A 22,653-nucleotide genomic window follows, 5' to 3' on the forward strand; every position below is an offset into this window, starting at 1 on the left:
ACACTGCGCACTTTCATCCACGGCAAGGGCAAGGGGTCAACATGGAACTTTTCAAGCATGGGTTGTGGCAAGCTTATCTATCCAAGTTTCCCTAAAAGTCCAAGCCTGTTTCATTTTTGATTCCATCTCTCCTTCTACCCTGATATCGTGTGGGCTGCCAATTACAAAAGACGATGGCGGCGGGATGGTGGAAGCACCTTTACAGCAAAGCACCTTTGCATGTACTTTCTGTCTTTGAGGCCTCCTGATGACCTTTAGCCTTTTATATTCTCTTTGAAACCCAAAAGAGGTGAATTAACTATATAGGTTCATGAGCTACCCATGGAGTGGGCTGGAGATCTCAGGTGGTCTTGAGAGCCAGGGGTCTCTTGCCAGAGGCAGTTTATCACATACGCTATTCAAACTGTGTTCATGATAATTGTTCTTCTAAGATCCATGCCAACCCACCAAACAAGTCTGGCATGACACCAGGGGCTTCACAAAATCTAAAATCATCACTGGCAGAGCTGCCAAAACAACATGCAAAACCACTCCTAGAGTGCAGGGCCCTGTCGTCTTTGCCAGTCAACCTGAGTGATGCTCTCCTAAGGAAGCAGGAAGAACCTGTGGGAGTATCCCTGCATCTCTGCCTGTCAGGCCCTTGTTGAGTGTTCTCACAATGAAAGCATTTTGGCAGGTGTCTAAGAGATTATTTGCCCACGTGTTGAAACAAATCTCACCAGGATCCTACAAATCCCTCTTAAAGGAAAAGGCATCTGGCCTAGTTTTTAAACCATTGGTGATCCTTTGCAAATACTTATTCAGCTTTTATTTAAATTTGAACTAATCTTCAACAGTTGGTATTTAAACTAGAAATTTGGAAAGGAAAATTTCTACTTCATCTATAATCAGAATTGGTTTCAAAAGTGGGGCCTGCCCCAGTTTGCATACTTTGTGACACATTTTAAAAATAAATGGTTTGATCTGATTAGTAACTTCTTGTTGCTGTTCTGTGCTAGTAGTTCTCAAGAGTGGGATCTGTGAACCAGCAACATAAGCATTACCTGGGAACTTGGGGGAAATGCAGAAACTCAGGGGTTGGGGCCAGCAATCTGTGCTTAACAATCAGAACCTAGGCAAAAGCAAATCATAGTGCTTTTTAAAAAACGAGTGGAAGGAGAGAATTCATATGTATGGATTCCAGAATCAAATATGCAATGACTTTTATTCTGAAGAAAAAGCCAAGCAGTTTGAAATTAAATGGTAAAGTGACTAGGCTGAGCTAGTAAAAAACATAAAATGCCCAGTATTTTAGATGTAATTCAGTTGTATTACTTTTATATAATAACCTAAATTGGACTGGTTGAGTATTGCCAAGAGCGTTTCCCAAAAGGAATTTGTAACTGCTCTAATGAAGAGACAGATATTAGGTGTAACTCATATATTTGTTGTTTATGGAAACTTAGTCATATCCATGGTAAAAAAAAAAAAAAAAGAGTTGTGTTTCCTTCTTCTCTTGGCATTGAATTCTGACAGATCCAGTTTCAAATCCTAGCCTCACCCATGAAACATTCATTTGACCACCCCCGCCCCCACCCAGCTTGTTACCCTCTCAGTGCCTGGATTTCCACATCTGTAAGCAATATGGAATTAGAATATTTACCTCATTATACTGCTGTGAAGATTAAATGAGGTGATGCATGGAAATCTGGGCATGATGCCCAATTCATCAAACACACCCATTTACTAATAGCCTTCCAAACTCCTTTGATAATGGCATTTAATTAAATAGTCTCCCCTTCCAGAAAATAAAATTCTTATTTTGCCTATAAGCAAAGGTATTTTTTATTATTAACGTTGCCACATTCTCACAAATCTTAATTAACAGGGTAACCAAATGAGCTTAAAAGGAGATTGCAACACTGGCACAAAGACCCAGTGTGTTGAGTAATCCTGTGTCTAAGGTGCTGAGAAGAACACAACCTTGGGAGTCAGGAGGTCTGAATTCTGCTCTCCCCTCTGCCTTTAAGTCCCTGGGTGACTTTAGATGAAGCTTATATCTCTGGGCCTCATGGGCAACATGTATCTCTGCCAACAACCCTCTAGTTTTGTGCCAAGAGGCTCCAAGAGCAAACGTGCTTCAAAAACCAAAAGGAAGCCCAGTTGCCAGCTAAACAGTAGGGTAAGATGTTACCTATTCAAGCTACAAGACAAAAAAACAAACAAACAAAAATGGAGAGTTTAACATAAACCCTGCTTTCAAGCAGTTATCAGTTGAAGTTATAATACAAACCCCCAAACTGAGGGGTTATTAGAACAGTTTCACACATGACTGTAATAGCAGTTGGAGAACTGTATCTGTCATAAAAACAATGCAAACTCCTGAGGTTAAAGTTGGTGAAGATTACAGCCAACTTTGAGTATGAAAAATGGTTGTTGAAAGTCTGCAGCCAAGTAGGGAAGGGAAAACCATGGGCTCAAAGAATGCAGGACAAATGTTAATCACAGAAGGTTATTCCTATTGCTTTTAAGATACTGTATGTTGTTCCTGACTGGCATTTTTCCATTTGTTCTTTGCTGACATGTGCTGGTTCTTTCAGCTGCCATGTGAAGACCAGATCATCCTCCTCAAAGGCTGCTGCATGGAGATCATGTCCCTTCGCGCTGCTGTGCGCTATGACCCAGAAAGTGAGACTTTAACCTTGAATGGGGAAATGGCAGTGACACGGGGCCAGCTGAAAAATGGGGGTCTTGGGGTGGTGTCAGACGCCATCTTTGACCTGGGCATGTCTCTGTCTTCTTTCAACCTGGATGACACTGAAGTAGCCCTCCTTCAGGCCGTCCTGCTGATGTCTTCAGGTGAGTACGCCTAGACTCGTTAGTGGGCATCCAAAGAGCTTTTGCTTGTCTAGCGCTAATTCCAATCACTTGAGTTTTCAGTCCCCCTTTAGCTTCAGAAACATAGCTCACTCTTCTTCAGTAAGAAATTGCAGGTTTGCCAGTGGACTGGGAACTTAAAGGGGGGTGTCAGATGTCTGATGCTTTTTGCAGTGTCTCAGGGTAGAAAGAACCCAAAGGAGCCATCTTAAAGACTCTACGAAGTGATCCGCCTTTGGTGGATACTGTGCAGCCCTCTTCGTAGTCTTTGGCCAAACCTGCCTCCTTCTGGTTTGGGGTATGCCAGATATGGATGTGAGTGACCACACGATTGTGTGTTAAGTTCTGTGTGTGGAAACCATGGGTGCAAGCTAGAATTTGTTCATAGCTTAGCTACAACTGAAGTTTCAGTTATCTGTTGCTAAATAGCACACTGACCCAAAACTTAGTGGCTTAAACATCCAAGATGGCTGGAGTTCAGCTGGGACATCAAACACTGGTTCAGGCCTCCCTCTATGTGGCCTTTCCTCTGGCAGGGTAGACTTCTTACTTGGCTGTTGATTTCCAAGAGAAAGAGTCCCAAGCACACGAAAACAGAAGTTGCAGATCCCATGAGGCCCAGTCTCAAATCATACAGGATCACTTCATCCACATTGGATTGGCCCAAACAAGTCTGAGTGCCAGCCAGGACTCAACAGTCCCCCTGTAGATGGGAGGATAGCACAGAATGGGCAGCTGTCTATAAGCCACAACACATCAAACCCTTTCAGGGAAGATGGTTTTAAATAGAAGTGGTTTCAGAGTCCTCTGCATTTTCAGGGCACCCAAGTGTAGCTGTGCTTTGGCACTTGTCACTCTGCACTGTAACTACCTGCTTCACCTGTCCACGTAAGTCCCTGTGGACTTCTTTTTTTTGAGGACGTAGATGTGTCTAATTGTACATCCAGCACCTAGGCCAGTGTTCAGTAGAATTCAAGAAATGCTTATTGGATAAATGGCTGAATATGTGGGTAAAATATCAGTCAGAAGTACATCGAGAATTCTTTGTAGAGTTGCTGCTTCCTGGTTAACTCAGTAGGGTATATATATTTTTTAATCTGAGACAAGGTCTTGCTCTGTTGCCCAGGCTGGAGTGCAGTGGTGTAAACACAGCTTATCGCAGGCTTGACCTGCTGGGCTCAAGAGATTCTCCTGCCTCAGCCTCTCCAAGCACACACCACCACTAATTTTGGCTAATTTTTTATTGTTTTGTAGAGAGAAACAGGTCTCACTATGTTTCCCAGTCTGGTCTTGAACTCTTGGGCTCAAGTGGTCTTCTCACCTCAGCCTCCCAAAGTGCTGGGATTATAGGCATGAGCCACCACCCTGGCCTAGAATTCTTTTTTTAAAGCTAATCTAGAAATGTATTTACTATAGGAAATTTAGATATGGCAGACTTTTAAAAAAGAAATAATTCTTTTTATTATGGAAAATTTCAAGAGTAAGTAGATAGAAGAGCATAATGAACTCCCATGTACACTGTAGCACACAGACTGCAGACCGGCCTCGTACACTCCCCACCTCCTAGTGTTCACACCCTGGATAATCTCCTGTCCTTCAGTGTGTGCAGGACCCATACCTTGCTTCTAACCAAGGGAATATGGCAAATTTGATGTCACCCCCTTGTGATTACATTACATAATCTAAGATTCCCTCTTGCTGGCAGACTTGCTCTAGGGACTGTCTGTGCCAGCTTCATGAAGTAAACCGCCATGTGGGGAAAGTTCCTATGACAGGAGCTATAGATGACCTCTAGGGCTGAGGGTGGTCTCCAGTGACAGCCAGCAAGAAATGGGGCCCACAGTCGTTCAGGAGAATTATTCTCAAAGAAATAAAATTTATAGCTTATCCAAGGACTCCTTGTGTGACTTTAGGTGACCCCTAGCTTCTCTGGGCTTCAGTGACCTTTAAAATGAAGAAATTAAGCTACATACACGGGAATTATATTTCTGGAGGGACTCATGGTAATTTTTTTAGCTGAGATTTTAGAGGTACAAAGACAGTTTTAAATAATGTTGAATCACACCGTGAGAAAGCTATTTCTTTGACAGTTTTCTTCCTGGTTATATCTCCTTCCAAATAAGGCAAGGAGAGAGATTTGGTGTAGTGCTAGTCTGCCTTTAACACCTCTCTTAACACTTACCTTCCTTTTTAACAAAGAGAGAGTAGATCTCAGGAGCAATGTTCAGCCAGAACCTTCATCTCCAAAGTAACAAAGGCTTTTGCCATACATCCATTTTTTGTGGTTATCTTCTTATTTATGTCAAATGGATTTTTATTACTGAATAATAAGATGTTTCCTCCGTAGTGGGTCAGTTTAACAGATTATTAAGCAAATAATCTAAGTAAGGTAGATAAAAGGAGAAGTAGGTGGAGATGACAAAAACCGTGAATGTGATGCCAAACACTATCAAACACCAAACTGAATGATTCTTCCCAGTTCTCTGATGTTGTGAGGCTGACACTGCCTGACAGCTACAGGACAACTTAATAACTTTTCACAATCCACCCTCCCTAGTGATGTGGACCCTCTTCATTAATACTGCCAGGACCAGAAAAATATTACAAGACATTGTGCATTTGGCAAATGATAGCCGCCTGTCAGGGCCCCAAGTCTCCAATTCCTCTGCAGCCTGATGTTCTAAGCCCCATGTTTTGTGTGCCATTTCAGTTACACAATATCTTAGACTTTTTCTTCAAAGACTTTTCCAAGAGCCACTACTTCTAAGTTCCTTGGTCCCACAGTGCAAAGAGAAAAAATGAAAATGATCTGAAAGACATTTCTTTAAGAACTTTTGTCTTAAGGAGTTAAAATGTCTTCAGTCTTTAAAATGTTTCTCTCTTCATAAACCTGTTCAGTGTGATTCAAGCATCATCAAAATGTCAATTCGTACTCGCTATGTCATTTATGTGACCATCTCATCTTTATCTCTTTGATGCCACAAAACCCACATTATATTTTTCCCTTTGAAAGAATACATCCAAAGCAATAATATGTTGATCTTCTATTTGGGTCAAAAATTAAAGGATCCTGTAGAAAATTCTTGCACACTCAAAGAAAGAGAGAAGATAGGGGAGAGGGAGAGAGGGAGAACCAGTAAATCCGCAGAGCAGCTTCATCAAATAAGAAGGAAAACACAAGATAAAAACGCACAAATTGCCATTTGTGCTAAATAGGGGATTCCAAAAGCCCTTATGGTTTGTTCGTTTGTTTTGACTCAGAAGGGTGAATTAAGACATTAGCCCTGATCCTTCCTTTCCAATGAAGCAGAACCCTGTTTAGATTCCTACTGATACAGACACCTCAATAATTGGACCTTTGAAGTGTGAATTCATTTGATCGAGCCACAGAGAACAAACTGAAGAGAATTTAGCAGGGGCGTGTTGGGCCTCCTGGAGCTATTTGAGGAATTCATCCAGGTTTATAGATTATTTTTGTTACCCAAGTGTCTGCAGCCCAACTATTCCCCAGTTGTCCAGCCTCCTTGTGTCACCCCTTTGTTTATCACTTTTGGAAACTGACTTGAGCCTTTCCCACATACTGTGGGAAGCCCAGTAGTCTGCGCAGGACTTGGGAAGATTTCCTGGGCTTTCCAGGGTCCCGGTGTCTTCTCACTCCAGCTCCCACTGTAGCTGTTCTCTTCTCTGCATGGGGTGACTCTGGCACAGCTCCCCTCCCCTTTTCTTTTCATTTCAATTCCAAAATCATGACTAATACAGGGCTGCTACTGGTAGCAATTTTACTGAAGGCATAAGGGAAGGGAAAGGCCGGTTCATTGCAGCCTCAAAGACAACACAAAACTGAATATGGTGTTTCTTGGTCCTCAAGAAAATGTCTTACTATTCCACATTCCTCGTTTGGCCTCAGGCCTGCTGCAATGTCCCCAGTCCCTTCATATATCTCCCCCTTCTATGCATGTCCACACTCATCTTCTCCTCTCTGCCAAGCAGCCAGTGAAAATTCAAAATTGTTCCTCTCATCTTGCAGAATATTTCAGCTATGTCAGGCTTCTCCTTCTGTACCCTAGGAGGGAGGCATCACCTTTCACACTCAAGAAGGTGATCTGTCTAAACAGAGATATTCATCTGAACAAAGTACTGCCTTCTTCATATAAATGATGCCACTCCCCTGGCACCTGGTCCCTGGAGCACCAGTGTTCACGCTGCATCCATGCTCATGGCTAAGAGAGAAGACCCTAGATCTGCCCACCTCCCACTAAAGGCCTGGAATTGGACAAGGCAAGCCTTCCCCCTTCCATCTCTGAATCAATGTCCATCTTCTCTCTTCCCCGCAGATCGCCCGGGGCTCGCCTGTGTTGAGAGAATAGAAAAGTACCAAGATAGTTTCCTGCTGGCCTTTGAACACTATATCAATTACCGAAAACACCACGTGACACACTTTTGGCCAAAACTCCTGATGAAGGTGACAGACCTGCGGATGATAGGAGCCTGCCATGCCAGCCGCTTCCTGCACATGAAGGTGGAATGCCCCACGGAACTCTTCCCCCCTTTGTTCTTGGAAGTGTTCGAGGATTAGACTGACTGGATTTATTCTCATAATTCCTACAGCACTACTGGGTGTCATTTCATTCCATTGCCTAGCTCTTTTTTGTTTGTTTCTTTGTGTTGGGAGGGATTATTTGGGAGGGAAAAGGGAAGCAGTCCTTGGCATAGACATGGATGAAATTGCCCCTTGAATGCGGGTACTTGAAACTATTGCATTTTGTTCTCCGGTCCTGTGATGTGAATGCTCTGAAGGTTTTATGGTTGTGGAGGTGGGGTGGGGGACAATCATTAACTCACCAGCACCAAGCATCACCAGCTCCCACCCGTCCCTGGTCCAAGACTTGAGTCAGCAAAATGGCGCTGCAGGACACTAAAGAAGCCTTAAAACCAAGATAATACGACCACCTCCACCCAATCCTGATGTTCGCAGGGCTGAAGTTAGCAGAGCACAGACCACCTTTAGTTAGATGTGGCTTTCAGCCTTTTAGGGAAAGACTCGAACAAATTTTCATCTATTCAAGAGCATGCTGTTTCCAGCACTCTTTATGGTCTCTTAGGAGCATAACCTGGAATGTACAGGAATACTTGTGTCCTAAAAAAATCAGCTGCCCTTCCAATATAATTTTTATAACCTTATGATTTAATTCAAGTTATACAAGGGTGTGACTCAAGGATGTGCAGGTATTGACTGATTGAGGCCAACAAGGAAAATAATTTTTTTCAGTGAGCCCAGAGAAATTAGAAATCTTCACCAATGTCAGTGACTCCATGGTTTCCAAAAAGTCACATAGTATTACCTCACAGTAGGAAGGCTTCTTTCCCATTTAGGCTCAGAGAACACTTTTACAGAAATCAAACCTATTTACAGGGTGGCACCCCTTTTCTGTGGCATCTGATCTGTCATCTCCCAAGCTCCTGAAGTTCTTTATCCAGGTTGTATCTTTGCTGAGCTGACAAGAGATTTCTCTATGGGTCAAATATTCTAATCAAGGAAAGATACAGTGAAATGTCAGTCTTCTTCTGGAGAAATTCTGAGGCGAGATTAGCGCAGCTACATTCTGAGTTGAAGGAAATGCAGTGTTCTGAGGGCCCCTTTGTGTCCTGATGGCTGGAGGACGCTTCCTTCTGGTTAGATCCTCAAGCTCCTTGCCTCATTGACAAATGTCTCCTAGTCCCCTTTTTCCCTCTGACTCTGAGGAACTAAATAGCTTGACTATCTCTAAACAGAGACTGGCCCTGCCACTGACCCTCCTGTCCCTCTTATAGCACACCCTGACAGATACTCAATAGCAAACACCTGCAGACCATGTGCACACTGACCTTTCCTGCCAGCCTGCCTCCCCAATGGCCCATGCTAGAATAGCTTGTGCCCAGAAAACAAACGGTGACACTTCATCTCTTCAGTGTCAGAAAATGGGCATAGAATGTACCCATGCAATTGAATGTATCTCATTCTCCACTGGCATAGTAGATATGAACTATTCCTTTGCCTACCTTTTACTGCCTTATCCTGGAAATATTGGGGAAAATAAGCCATATCAGTGAGATTTACCTAAAAACAAAGGAAGGAAAGTCACTGTGAAAACCAAGTAGATGCTTTTTGTAAGTTTGGTGGAGCATAACTGGCCCAGAAGTCTGGGTGCCTGAGTTCTAGTTCGTGCTCTGTCAACTGGTAGATTTGTAATTCTAGGTCTTGGTTTTCTTACCTGGTGAATAAGTCATGATCTCTAAAACCCTTCCTGCCCTTAATATTGTCTGAATTTCAAGGGGAAAAAAAAATCTGGTTCCTTTGATTTTTTTTAACACTTAAATTCCTAACTTTATTAGACAAGAAGTATGGCCCACTTAACAGTTAAGGAACGTAAATTTGGTATTGACTCGAAATAATAATTTGACACAATACTAGTCAACCATTTAGAGGCCTTGGAAAAAGAAGAGGAAAAGCACTGAAAATTCCAAGTATGATTGGAAATTATCTGGGAGCGGGGAATTAAATATTCAATGCATGAAAGCAATTGTACTGGCTTCTGGGAAAAAGGAAACAAGAACATTGCTATGGAACTTGTTACCCAGAGAAAGGAAGTGAAAAGATTTACAATTATAAGCACGAAATTCATTGGCAGATTACCTGCTTTATCTACAGACAGATTGTTTTGGGGTTTGGTTTTGTCTAGGCGGCCTCTGGCCAGGCTCCTTAAGTGCTTGCTCTGCTAATATTTCAGCTTCCTCTCTTGACTCCTTGAGGAACCAGCCGCCCTTTGGAAGACAAACACTTAGCCACCTCTGCGCTCCAGGGTAACCCTGAGAAGCTCTGCTGTCTGGGGCAAGCTTTCTTTCCAAAGGGAATGAGAGGAAGGCAAGCAGGCAGGGTCCTGCAGCGTCAGGCCTTCTGGGGAAAGTTTCCTCATTTTGTTTGACAGGGTCCTCAGTACATCAGACACCCAGATTTGAATAGACGTTCAGAGCCTGATCTCAAGCTAAATCAGAATGCTTTGGGGACTAACCATGATCGAGAACTGGCCAAATAGTATGGCATATAAACAGCCATCCAACCAGCCGCAAGTAAAGGAACGTTTGATCCTTGGCACCTTAAATGATTGCCTTCAATAGGCAAACTGCTGGTCTGGAAATCTCATTGAAGGCTGAATACTTCATGCGGAATAGGACAAGCCTTAGCCCACTTCAGGTTGAAAGGAAAGGCCATAGGACTCAAAAGATAATGACTCTGAAACTAAACTCCTTCCTTCTGAAGCTGACAGAGGTACTTAGTGCATCTCAAGACTCCATCTCATAAAACTCATTTGTGAGGGATTTGCTCTAGATTTTTCTAAACATTTTTTCATCTATTGTCCAGACTTGCAAATCCAGTGTGGACCTGATGGAGACACCCTTCACACCTGCGCTCCCACCCCCTCGGCAGGGAGACGTCTCAGTAGAGGAGAACACACCCACTATGCTGGGATTTGTATTTATAAATCACTTCCCTTTTAGGGATGAGCGGTGTGGGGCGTGTGCGCGTGTGAGTGTGTGCGCGTGCGTGTGTGACCCTCAAGTGTACTTTGCTCTTCAATTTAGACGTGCAGTATTTCCAGAAACAATGAAAAAAGTAAGATGTTTTCTTCTTTATGATTCTGCTCAAAACACCACGTGCCGCCTCAGAGCTTTTTCTAGAGCCTCGGTCCTCAATGACGCGCTTGACCTGTTGATGCCTCAGCCCAGCGAAGCCCCTCACCTGTGCCCCGGGCGACAGCTCTTCAGTGTGCAGTGCAGGCCTGGGGTGGACTGCCAGGCCTTCGCTCTGTGCCAGCAACGCCGTTCTTGTTGCTCCTCCATGAACAGGGGTACAAGCCCTGGCCCCTCCTCGACACTAAGCCCCCCACAGACTCAGCCTCCAAGGAACCGCTGAGCACCCTTGAAGCATGTCATTGTCAGTGATACCTTTTTATTCTATGGAACTCTAACCTATTCGTGTCATATTGACCTTTTGCTGCATGAGTCATAAATTATGAAATCAGTCTTACGGTTTTTGAAATGTAGCCAGCATTTGTAAGGCTAAACCTTTTTCATGAACTGAATTTAAGTGAATAACTAAGCCACAGTTCCTCTTCAAATGGAGAGTGATGATCGACATTTGAATCTCTTTGCCCTTTCCAACGGCTATGGCATCAGGTTCTAAAATAAGCTCGTAATTTTTCCTGTTATTTTAATAATATGGAAATATTAGCATAGTGTTTCTTTTGATAGTGATAGACTATAATCCATATTTAAATTTTATAGAGAAGAAATTTTATTGTACTGTGATGTAGATATTTATTATCCAGGTAAGGATTTGCCCGGTGTGTATTTTTTACAATTGAGACATTTTACTTTAATCTTTAAAAAAAATGCATTAAAAACACACTCAAAAAAAAAAAAAAAAAAAAACCAGACTGGGGGAAAAAAGGTTTGGCCTTATCACAGAATTTTTACTGTGCTGTATAAATGTTTGCAAATGCAAAAAGTGTGCATTTATAGTGTGTTTCCACATTAATTAATGCCGCCTTCAAGAGCAATATTGTGCAGGTAAAACGCTGTTTGTGGCTTTCTGTTGCACAGTTAAAGCTGACCCACCCTATGCACAAGACAATCAAATATAAATCTGTCCTCCTCAGGATGCAGATAATACTCATGTAAATTATGGAGCACAACGTAAGACAAAAGGAGACACTTTACATATGTATTGTTGATACAGAAATTATCAGGGCATGAATGAGCTGATGTGACATTACGCCACTTCTTTCTTTTGGTTCTCCCTTATTAACTTGGCATTTTTAATTTGACCATAGAGCCAAATTAGTTCTCCATGCTTTCTTCATAGAAAATCCTTTTTTTTTCCCATAATGTTTTCATGCCCTGAGAATCAGAAAAATACTACAGAATAGAAAAAGATTTACAGTCATTGGAAGATTTGTGTTTTGCAAACAGTGTTAAGTGATATTGCTAGATGGTGATATTTTTTTCAGCCTAAAACTCTGTTGAAATCTGTGATCAAAATGTTTTAAACTATCCAAAAAAAATTTGTATATTTGGGAAAAATGGATTTTTACATAGCTTTTGTATGCAGATATAAAACTGTAATTATGAATATAGTGGGCATAGATAAACTCATAAGCTTAAATTCTAAAAAAGAAAAAGCTTATAACAGATATACTTTCCTGTCTCTTTCTTTAAATATTATTATTTTCTACATAGGCAAAGAGTTGCCTGCTCTTCTCACTTCAGCTGCTGCCAAAAGATGGAACCAAGGATGTAAGGACATTTATTTCATAAATAAACATCTACTAGAATAAGCAAATTTACTTGAGAAGAAAGTATGGAGGGAGAGAAGAAACTAAGTAAAATGCTGATGGGCGGTTACCTCTTTGGAAGGGGCCACAAAGATGAAGGGAGGAGAGAGGTAAAGTTTTGCAGCTCAAGGACAACATTCATCTTCTCATCTCAAATTATTCAGGAATATTACTAATGGAATTATATTAACATCAGCTGCCAACATACATCTCAATCTCAGTTGCCCTGAACACATGTTAATTGAGATTCTTTCTATGACAAGTAACAAAAAGCTAACTCAAATTGGCTTAAGCATAAAGCTAATTATTGACTTTAATATCTGGGAAATCTAGGGTATTTGCACACAAAAGCTTCAGACATGGCTGGATCTGGGTGCACTTACTCAGTATTCTCAGGAAGCTCCTTTCTTTATCTTGTCATTCATGTAGACTTAACATTCACATGGCCTTTCACCAGCCTCCAATAGTTCCAGGATTAGCTTTACAGCTCCAAATATAGTGAAAGGAGAATTTCTTTTCTCCAACAATTCTAATGAAAATTCTGGCCTAATTCTCATTGGCCCAGGTTGAGTCATGTGCCCATTCCTGAGCCAATCACTGTGATAAGGAAGACAGATGCATAACCAACCTTATCATCAGGAATCCTGGAACTGGGTGAGGGGAAAGAGGGACAGTCAGCCTCATCTAAACTATGAACTGAGAGTTGAGGCAAGATGATTCCTCAAAGAAAATTCCAAGTCTTGCTGCTATAAATGGAGGAGAATGGTGGGCAAGCAAAAGCAACCAGTGCCCACACCAAAGGTAAATCTAAAACCACATCCCATTTCAGTACAGCAAGCGGTTCTGCTTCACACAGAGGAAGCTCAACTCAAAGTGTTTGTTTGGCCAGGACATGAACCAAATAAACACTTTCCAAAAAAAGTGTTTGATCTCATTCTTCCTGGTTCGTGAAAACACCAGTTCAGGTAAGATGGGGCAAGCATCATTATTTCCCTAGGCTAGATCAGTTCGGGGTACTATTTTCTGAGTTTTTCTACTCTATATTCAAATGACTAAGATTAACTTTATATATTTATCTCTTGTCTACATTATGTACCTCCCAACTGCATCCTAATGAACGTATTTCCCTCCTCCAAGAAATTACTGGATTCATTTATTGTGGAGAGCTGGAACATATATATTCCAGCTAGGTACAATTCTTAACCCCTTTACACAGGCAAAGCCAGAAGCTGTTGTCATGTCACAAACCTGGACATGAAGAGAAGCCAGAGGACAAAGTTGGTTTGCTTCTCCACCCTCAAGATGACAGCTCACTCTGGTTTTTATGTTTAGACACTCAGGGCACCATAGCTTTGTAAATAAGTGGAATTGTCATTAGGTTTATGTACACAAATTCTGACACATTAAATGCTGTCTAAACCAAAGCAAAGCTTAGTAGAACTACTGAAATGCAGAATGTTACAGATACCATTTGAGCATGTATCTCAAGAGAATTCACTGACTACTTGATGAAAAGTGCCATGTTATACTCTTTAAAGACAATCTACCTACACCATACATTGATGAAATCATAAATGAAGTCTGTATCTATACAGTGATATTGCCCGAAGGCTATATTAAAATAAGAAGAGAATTGCCTTAGCCTAGGTTCCCCAGAAAGCAAAATTCATGCTGCAATTTTATTAGGCATTATACCACCCAAGGAAGAAGGAGTGGAGGCAAAAGTGAATGAGGCATAGAAGAAAAGAGAATAAATATAAAGTGCTTTGCTAAGTTGGCCACACTTAGTACCAAACACAACTGAGTACTCAATTGTGTAAGACCATCTTCTAAGGGGCCATATGAACTAAACTGATCGGTGCAGTGGCTCACGCCTGTAACCCCAGCACTTTGGGAGCCCAAGGCGGGTAGATCACAAGGTCAAGAGTTCGACACCAGCCTGACCAATATGGTGAAACCCTGTCTCTACTAAAAATACAAGAAAAAATTAGCCAGGCATGGTGGTGTGCACCTGTAATCCCAGCTACATGGGAGGCTGAGGCAGGAGAATCACTTGAACCCGGGAGGTGGAGGTTGCAGTGAGCCGAGATCATGCCACTGCACTCCAGCCTGGGTGACAGAGCAAGACTCCATCTCAAAAAAAAAAAAAAAAAAGAATTTATCTACTGGCTCTCCCATTATCAAAAATAGGGCTAACTTCCCTCCATGTCTAGGTTATATGTACCTGGCCACAGAGCAGGTCCCGTGGTGCTTCATGCTTCAGTAGTTAAAGCAATCCCGCACGTGGGGAAACTTGGTCTCTACTTCCACAGATGGGCATACCCCACCTATACTAGTTGGCAGATCAGGTGGCAAGTGGGGTGAAACAAGTGGCCCTGGGCCCTCAGGAGATACGTGGAACTTAGAGGCTCTGCAATTTTCTGATACAAGGGCTCCTTCAGCCAACAAGTTCTTCCAATTATCTGTACATGAGCCGTCAGGTTCCAAAGAGAATCATGAAGCTCAATAGACAATCAAACTTAAATTTCACTGTACCATGGACCTGCCTGTATAGGGGCTTTTAATGTAATATAAACTGGTCATGTAAATTAATTGTCCTCTTAGTTACATTTTCTAAATACATGTAAACTAATCTTTTAATTACACTACCTTAGTTTTTCTTGGAGCTGTTTCATTTCAAGGACAATTTTTTCTATACGAATACCTATCTGAAAGTTTTATAGAAGCCAATAAAATTTTTTTATTTTTCCATATAAAACTTCACTTGGTATAGACATTTTTGGAAACAATGCATATAAAGAGTAAAGTCAGAGGAAGTTGAAATAAACACTCCTTTTCTTTCAGGACAGACTGATAATGTCCTGTATATTTTGTTTTAACTTTCTTGTACATAACACCAATAGCAATGAGGAAGATGCATATAGAATAAGACACCTTCAAGTTACAAATCAGAAAATTCTTATGCCCACAAATCCCAATGGATACAGAGATATGAAAAACACTCCTCAGTTTTACCCTAAGTCCTAGAAAGAGGCTGTAGTCTTATTTGTTGCAGATATTCGGGTGGGTTTGCATTCCAAGAATTTTATGATTTTTCCAGTGGGAGTTTTTAGCTCTAAAGAGATCTTTTAGGATATCTTTCCACTACATAAAGTCAAGGCCAAGTAGATTCTGTGTAATAAGTTACATCAAAAGATGAATAACCTGCCAGGTGCAATGGCTCATGTAACCCCAACACTTTGGGAGGCTGAGATGGGAACATCGCTTGAGACCAGGAATTTGAGACCAGCCTGGACAACATAGCAAGACCCCTGTCTCTACAAAAAATTCTAAGAAAAAAATTCACCGGGCATGGTAGCATGCATCTGTAGTTAGCTACTTAGAAGGTTGAGTCAAAAGAATCCTTTGTGCCCAGTTCGGGGCTTTAGGGAGCTGTGATCATACCACTGCACTCCAGCCTGTGTGACAGAATGAGGCTCTGTCTCTTAATAAATAAAAAATAAATAATAAAATAAGATGAAAAATTTGAGATCACCAAAGATTTTTCATTGGTAAGTGAACTACTTTGTGAGAATCCGGTTGAACATTTCAGAAAATTCACCTCCGTTTTCCCCAGCACTTTGACAAAAGTTCCATTCATTGTTACTTTCCACTCAAGAGTCCCAGCAACCACCCCAAAGGATGTGCTAGGTGTTTGTGCTGCCTCCCAGAGTTCTTCACTATCTTGTTGGAGTATGTAATAATTGCCCAGCATGTAATGAACACCTACTCTATGCCAGGAATCATACTAGACCCTTTATATTACCTCTAATCCTCCAAACAAATATGGAAGTAGGTGTTAGTATTCTCATTTGACAATAGGGACATAGGACTCAGTGTGAATAGGCAACTTATCTAAGATGACACCATTGCCAATTGTCAGAGATCTTGGGGTTCCAAGACCCATGTTCTTTTTACAACCTGCACTGAGACCAGGGTAAAGCCTTAGCCCCTTACAAAAACAAAAAAGCAAGTCTGCTCTGGAAATGTTTGTCATTTCCCTTCCTAAAAGGTTCACCTACTCTAATGCAAAAAAAAAAAAAAAAAAAAAAAGGACATTATAAAGGAAGGTTACCTGACCTCTCATTAGATTGTGTCCATTGCAAAACCATTCATTGGTGTTGCAACATAAAATGTAATTTCTCTTTGTAGGACCTATGTATAACCCAGCTGGCTACTAGATATGTCAGCTGACAAGAGGACATTTAGTTTGCTAAGCATTTGAGGGTCTGATCAAGTTTTGGGAGAGCCAAATTGCTCTGCATAATTGAAAAAGAATTTACAGTAATGGAGGTTGGAGGTGGGGAGGGCAAGCAAACAAGATGACAGAAACACTTATGTTTCAAGATATGACACCATGCTGTAGCTCTCTCAACTTTAGATAATCAACTTATTAGCAAATGCATGATGCAGATGAATTTCTTGTGGAAACAAACGAAGAGAGACATTCAGGTATCATGTTTATATAGAACTGGTGAGCACCAAAACAAAGGGGATCTTAATAATATAATTATCCCAGAATGCATAGGATTCTGGGAGTTACTTTGTCTAGTTTTAAAGAATTGAGAGAAGAGCTTTTCAAAGCAGTTTCATGTAGCTCTAGCTACATGAAGAGAGGGCTCTAGCTGACATCTGGTAGATACGTTTACTTAAGACTGTACTTAGACGTGGGAATAAATTAGTAAATTGAAGGTTCTTGTGGAATTTTCCACAGGAAAGCAATAATAAAAGCCCAACTTTCGCTCACACCTGCAATTAAAGGAAAACAAGTCTTAAACAAAATATAGCAAAACAAATTCAGATCCATTAAAAAGAGAATTTTTTATGATAAGATATTTGCAATATCTGAAATGTCACAGAATTAACATCAGGAATATGCAGGTAGATTTTGCAAATCAACAAGAAAAATATATAAAATGCCATAGTAAAATAGAATATTCACAGAAGGAGAGGCCCAAATGGCTAAAAAGTATATAAAGAGATCCCCCAGCTCACGAGTAATCAGAAATATGAAAACTGATATCGCTCTATACTCACAGAGTAGGTAGACAGAAAATATCAAGCATTAACAGGAATGTAAAAAGATAAGGACCCCATCTCCCACTAGTGAGAGTGTAAATTGGTTCAGCCCATTTTTCCTAGAGCCAGGATTCCCATTCTGGGAAAATACCTCAAGCTCTTACAGAGACCTATAGGCATAGGAATCCTAGCATCACATACTTTGCATTATTAGGGAGCTGAGTTCAGACAAGGCAAGAGGAGATAAATACTGGGTGGAAGGATACCTACCATGGAAATCACTGCAGCATAGAAAGCATTGAAATAGACCTGCATATTGAAACTTGTAAAAATAACAACAACAAAACAAAAAGATCTATAACACAATACTATTTATGTAAACTGCAAACACAAAGGAATACCATACATTTTGCATGGAATCATATATAACCAAGGACATACATCAAGCACTTTACACTGGGTGCCTGTATAGAAGAGATGAAGGGAAAAAAATGAAATAAATTGTAGCCATCATAAAATACGGAGTCTGATTATCTCAAGTCCCTGCACCTAAGGCCATTCCCCACAAAACTGCCAGGTTTTAACCATCTCTTTACTGAGTCACCCATGTTGTAGCAGTTACTGCAAGAAAATGGACATTAAATGATTGGATAACAGAATCCTGGGTGAGAAGCACAGTCTATGGCCTTGGAGCCAGGAAGATGACATTAAAAATGGCCTGAAGATGACATGGAAAGAAAAGAGAGAAAAAAAAAGAGAAAGTAGTAGACAGTCCTGGTTGATAGACGGTCTTCCAGCCGCAGAATCTATTTTTCCAATCAACACTATTGAATGTGAAACTCCAATACATAAGAGAGAAAAGGCCATTCAGCCACCCAAAAGTCCCCAAAGTAAATCTGTCTCTAGGGATCCCTAAATCTCCAGTAGAGTTCTGGAAACCTCTCATCTAGAAATTCTTATATGTTTAAGCCAAGTCTAGGTGCTGAGTGTGTGAGTCAACTTTATTTAAAGGGCCAGAGTAGCACCACTAAGTCTCCTTTGCATCATCATCAGTCTACAGAGACACTGGACCTAAGGCTACGCTGCTTAGGACAAGGATGAGGAAACCTGAGAGACAGTCTTTGTTGCCACTACTCCTACTTTATCTTCTGAAATCCACTTGACAAATGTCTTTCATTTTTATGGGCCTGGTATTGAATGTTCAATTTGTTTGTGTCATGTATGTGGGTTAAGCAAGTTTAAACTATCTCTGTCTCTTCCTAGTTTCCCCCAGTCCAGAGGCTTATGAAACAGTACCCAACCCATTTCATACGGGGAATGACCCAAGGAATTGGGAACAGTTAGCGTGTAGAAGACGTGAGATGGCATTCTAGCTCACACCCAAGCTAGCTGCCAGGTGGAACAGAAAATGAATTTTTTCTGTGCTGCTTCCAAAGAGCATAGCCAGGATTAACGAATGGATAAATGGATACTACTCAGAAGTCAATATCAGCTCAAAAGAAGGAAGAATTATATCGCACTTAACTGCCTACAGATGGAAATAATGAGTTCCCCCATCACTCAAGGTGTTCAAGCAAAGACTGAAATATCATGACAATGAGGTTGTAAGAAGGCTGGAGCCTCAAATAAATGACCTCTCAGATCTGCTTCAGCCCCAGGTTGTATCACGACCATGACTATGTCCTCAGGGATCAGCTTTTAGGCTGTCTCTGCTGCTGTATTTTATGTTCTCTACAAGGAAACATGTGAGATCAACCTCAGTTAGATTTGACTTCTGGTGCCACTTACTTTGAATGTATAATCATTCCCTGCAAAAGCAGATGAGCCAGTAAAATAGTCTACCATCTGCCTTTCCATGTTTTTTTTTAATAACCATTCCACTAGCTCCTGAGAAAACCTTCTCTGTGCAGCCATGAATCAGACAAGCTGATTTGAAACCATTATCAGAGAGAATGATGTGCCAGAATCAAAGAGCAACTCTAAAGTGAGAAAAAATATAGAAAATAAATTCTAGGATAGTCTGATACACTGGGGACATTTCTTTGCCATTGGTTCATTAGAATGATATCAAAAACCACAGTAGTTATTGAGTCTCCATCATAAAAGGAATCTCGATTTAATTGCCTTTGGTTGAGATTCTGCACATGGGTTGTTTGCTCAGGCACGAATTTATTTTGACCAAAATTAGTCTTAATCAGCTTGGCTGACTAATGATATAGCCCAAAAGCACAGCCAGTGGGCAGGCTGAGAGGATTCTCTGACAATTCATGTATCAGAGACAGAACTTTTAAAACACGTTCCACAAGGAGTTAATTCTTCTTCCACATTTCAGAACACTTTCATTCAATGCCATGGTCATTCACCATGGAAAGGTATCTGGGAAATGAAAAGTGCACTTTGACAGAGTGCTGCCTTAAAATAGACAGGGTAAGGGGGTTGTATTTTCCTGTCCATCTTATAAGATCTCAGCTACTCCTGCGTGGGCGCCTCATGAAGCTTTAGAGCTAAGAAACTGGCTTATTTTGAATGTCTATCAGAAATGGGCATAATTAGATTCTGACCACTTTAAATTACTGTGGATTATAAGCAAAACTAAAAATGTGCTGGTGCAACTTCTTCCTCCAAAATAGTGATTACGAGTCACATAGTTACAAGGATTGATGATATCCAGCTTGTCACAAAAACATTGCAAATGCAATCAGTTTCATCATCTCTAGGAATCCTTTCATTCCCCATCCAAGTGCAGCTTCTTTCTCTCCAAAAATAAGACCATATTTCTCCCTGAAAAAACAAAATGCACAAATATATCTAATACAGACAGGGATACTGGGGCAAAAGTGGCAAGGAGAAGGAAGTGCCATAATTCCAAAAGGCATGGTGTCCATGGCATACAAAAATAAAACCACTGACTCCAGAGATTCAAAACCAGTATATCCTTAACTTAAACCCAAGTATCCCTGGGTTTCTGAGAACTTATTCTCAGATGTTAACAAAATGTTTATTAAAAATTTTTTTAATCTCCACTTTCATTCCAAAGTAATTTTTAAAACTTACATATAGTTTTGCTATTGTGAACAGTGCTGCAGTAAACATACATGTGCATGTGTCTTTATAGTAGAATGATTTATAATCCTTTGGGTCTATACCCAGTAATGGGATTGCTGGGTCAAATGGTATTTCTGGTTCTAGATCCTTGAGGAGTTGCCACACTGTCTTCCACAAGGATTGAACTGATTTACACTCCCACCAATAGCGTAAAAGCGTTCCTATTTCACATACTCTCCAGCATCTGTTGTTTCCTGACTTTTAAATGATCAGCATTTCAACTGGCATGAAATGGTATCTCATTGTGGTTTTGATTTGCATTTCTCTAATGACCAGTGATGATGAGACATGGATGAAGCTGGAAACCATCATTCTCAGCAAACTAAGACAGAAACAGAAAACCAAACACCACAAGTTCTCACTCATAAGTTGGAGCTGAACAATGAGAACACATGGACACAGGGAGGGGAACATGACACACTGGGGCCTGTCAGGGGATGGGGAGCTAGGGGATGGATAACATTAGGCGGGTTGATGGGTGCAGCAAACCACCATGGCATGTGTATACCTGTGTAACAAACCTGTACGTTCTGTACATGTATCCCAGAACTTAAAGTGTAATTTTTAAAAACTTACGTATATTTTTAATCATCTAGATCAACTCAAAACCAAATAAAATTTCAATCATTCATTTGTATTCATGTTGACAGTGCCTAAAATAATAATTACCTGCCTTTAATTGTTGCAAGCTAGTGAGGACAAAAGAAAAGCAGACAATATATAAATGATACAGTTCACAGCCAAACCCACAGAATCTGACTCACTGGGTCCATGAAAGGTTAGTAATCAATAAGAGAAAAGAGGTGGGCAGCTTCAGTTATCACAGCTGAGGATATTGTTCAGGACTTCCCAAATTTGAGGCATCTAAGAACCACCTGAGAGGCATTTGGCACATATACAGGCACATTTTTAAAACGAGATGTATTACACTTAACAATAATGTTTTTCAATTAATAAATTAAAACAGCACAAGTGTTTTGTCAACGAGAGAAGCTATTGTTTGAGGTATTTCCCCAGGTGTCTTTATCTACCTTGATGATGGATAGCTTGTGCTGTAGGTGAGATTCATCTAGAACAAGGCAAATTTTCTTGCCTGAGACTAGAAAACATTCTCTTGACTATTGAGGGGAGAAGGAAAACATTCTCTTGACTATTGAGGGGAGAAGGAAAGTGAAAGAAACTTCAGTTAAGTATGGGGCAATTTGAGAGTGAAGAAGACTTGGACTCCCATTCTTGGGCTGAGGCTATGAAGACAGCAAGACCCCATAAAAGAAATGGACAAGTGACGTATGAGTTCTCCAAGCCTCAGAGTAACAAGGAAATGGCAGGATAATTTCACGATGTTGAGAGAGGCCCAAAGTAGCCTGAGTTTAGATGACAACCACAAAATTTCCCATAGCTCAATTTGATAGAGAAATAATAGAATCGTCATATGCACAGGGCCATAAGAATGGCCCAAAAATTAGCTGAGAGAAAGAGAAAACTTGACATGAAAGAGCTTGCAGTCAGGCATGAGGAGCAAAGCTGGACCCTGAGTGGATCAACAGGGGAAGACAACATCTCAGCTGATACCATTGTGGACTGTGGACTGATGACATTACAGACTAGCTGTCCTCACCCATGACTTGACACCATAAGAAAATTTTCCCAGATTTTAATGTGCATCAAAATTATCTAGAAAGCTTGTTATCAGATTCCTGGGCCCAGCCACACAGTTCCTGATTCAGCAGGCCTGGGGTGGAGAGTGAGAATCTGCATTTCTAACAAGTTCTCAGGTGATGCTGATGTTGCAGCTCTGGAAACCACACTTGGAGAATCGCTGTTCTGTTGCATCCTAGCCCCCTGACTTACATGAAACTCAGATAGAAGAAGGAACTCCCAGAATAATGGATCTCATGCTGGGAGTACATTGATGGGAAGATAAAGATTTACATTTCTCATACACCTGTGCATAGAGACTAAGGTTTGTGTCCGTCAGGGAGATATGAGCAAATGGCTTTGTAAATCTCTATTTGATTATTTTCTCTTCTGGAAAGCATCACTTCCCTATTTCACTACAATATTGAATGTAATTATTAAATATACCCAACAACATAGTGATGTACTTCTTCAATACTTAATGAAAAAAGGTCATTAAGTGTTAAAACCCACTGTCCAGTATAAAATATTTTAAATAAATTAAAGACAAGTTAACAATGTTTCTTCTAAAATACATGCTAGCAAGTCACTTCTCAGCTCAATATTCCCCTGTTGCTTCCTGCTT

General features: G+C 40.8%; 1 protein-coding gene and 1 long non-coding RNA gene across 13 annotated transcripts in view; one reads left to right on the top strand and one right to left on the bottom strand.

The window, feature by feature from the left end:
• THRB (thyroid hormone receptor beta) overlaps positions 1 to 12,084 on the top strand; it is a 371,664-nt gene extending 359,580 nt beyond the window's left edge. For all 12 annotated transcript variants that reach the window (XM_063662112.1, XM_054483657.2, XM_054483651.2 and 9 more), the window contains 2 exons: positions 2,580 to 2,838; positions 7,191 to 12,084. In XM_063662112.1, coding sequence (XP_063518182.1) covers positions 2,580 to 2,838; positions 7,191 to 7,432 — 501 coding nt within the window. In that variant the 3' untranslated portion in view covers positions 7,433 to 12,084. The remainder of the gene's footprint in view (positions 1 to 2,579; positions 2,839 to 7,190) is intronic.
• Positions 1 to 22,653, bottom strand: part of LOC129034114 (uncharacterized) — a 119,429-nt gene that overhangs the window by 59,685 nt on the left and 37,091 nt on the right. The gene's annotated exons all lie outside the window — the stretch shown is intronic.

This window comes from Pongo pygmaeus, chromosome 2 (genome assembly GCF_028885625.2).
Source record: "Pongo pygmaeus isolate AG05252 chromosome 2, NHGRI_mPonPyg2-v2.0_pri, whole genome shotgun sequence".
NCBI lineage: Eukaryota > Metazoa > Chordata > Mammalia > Primates > Hominidae > Pongo > Pongo pygmaeus.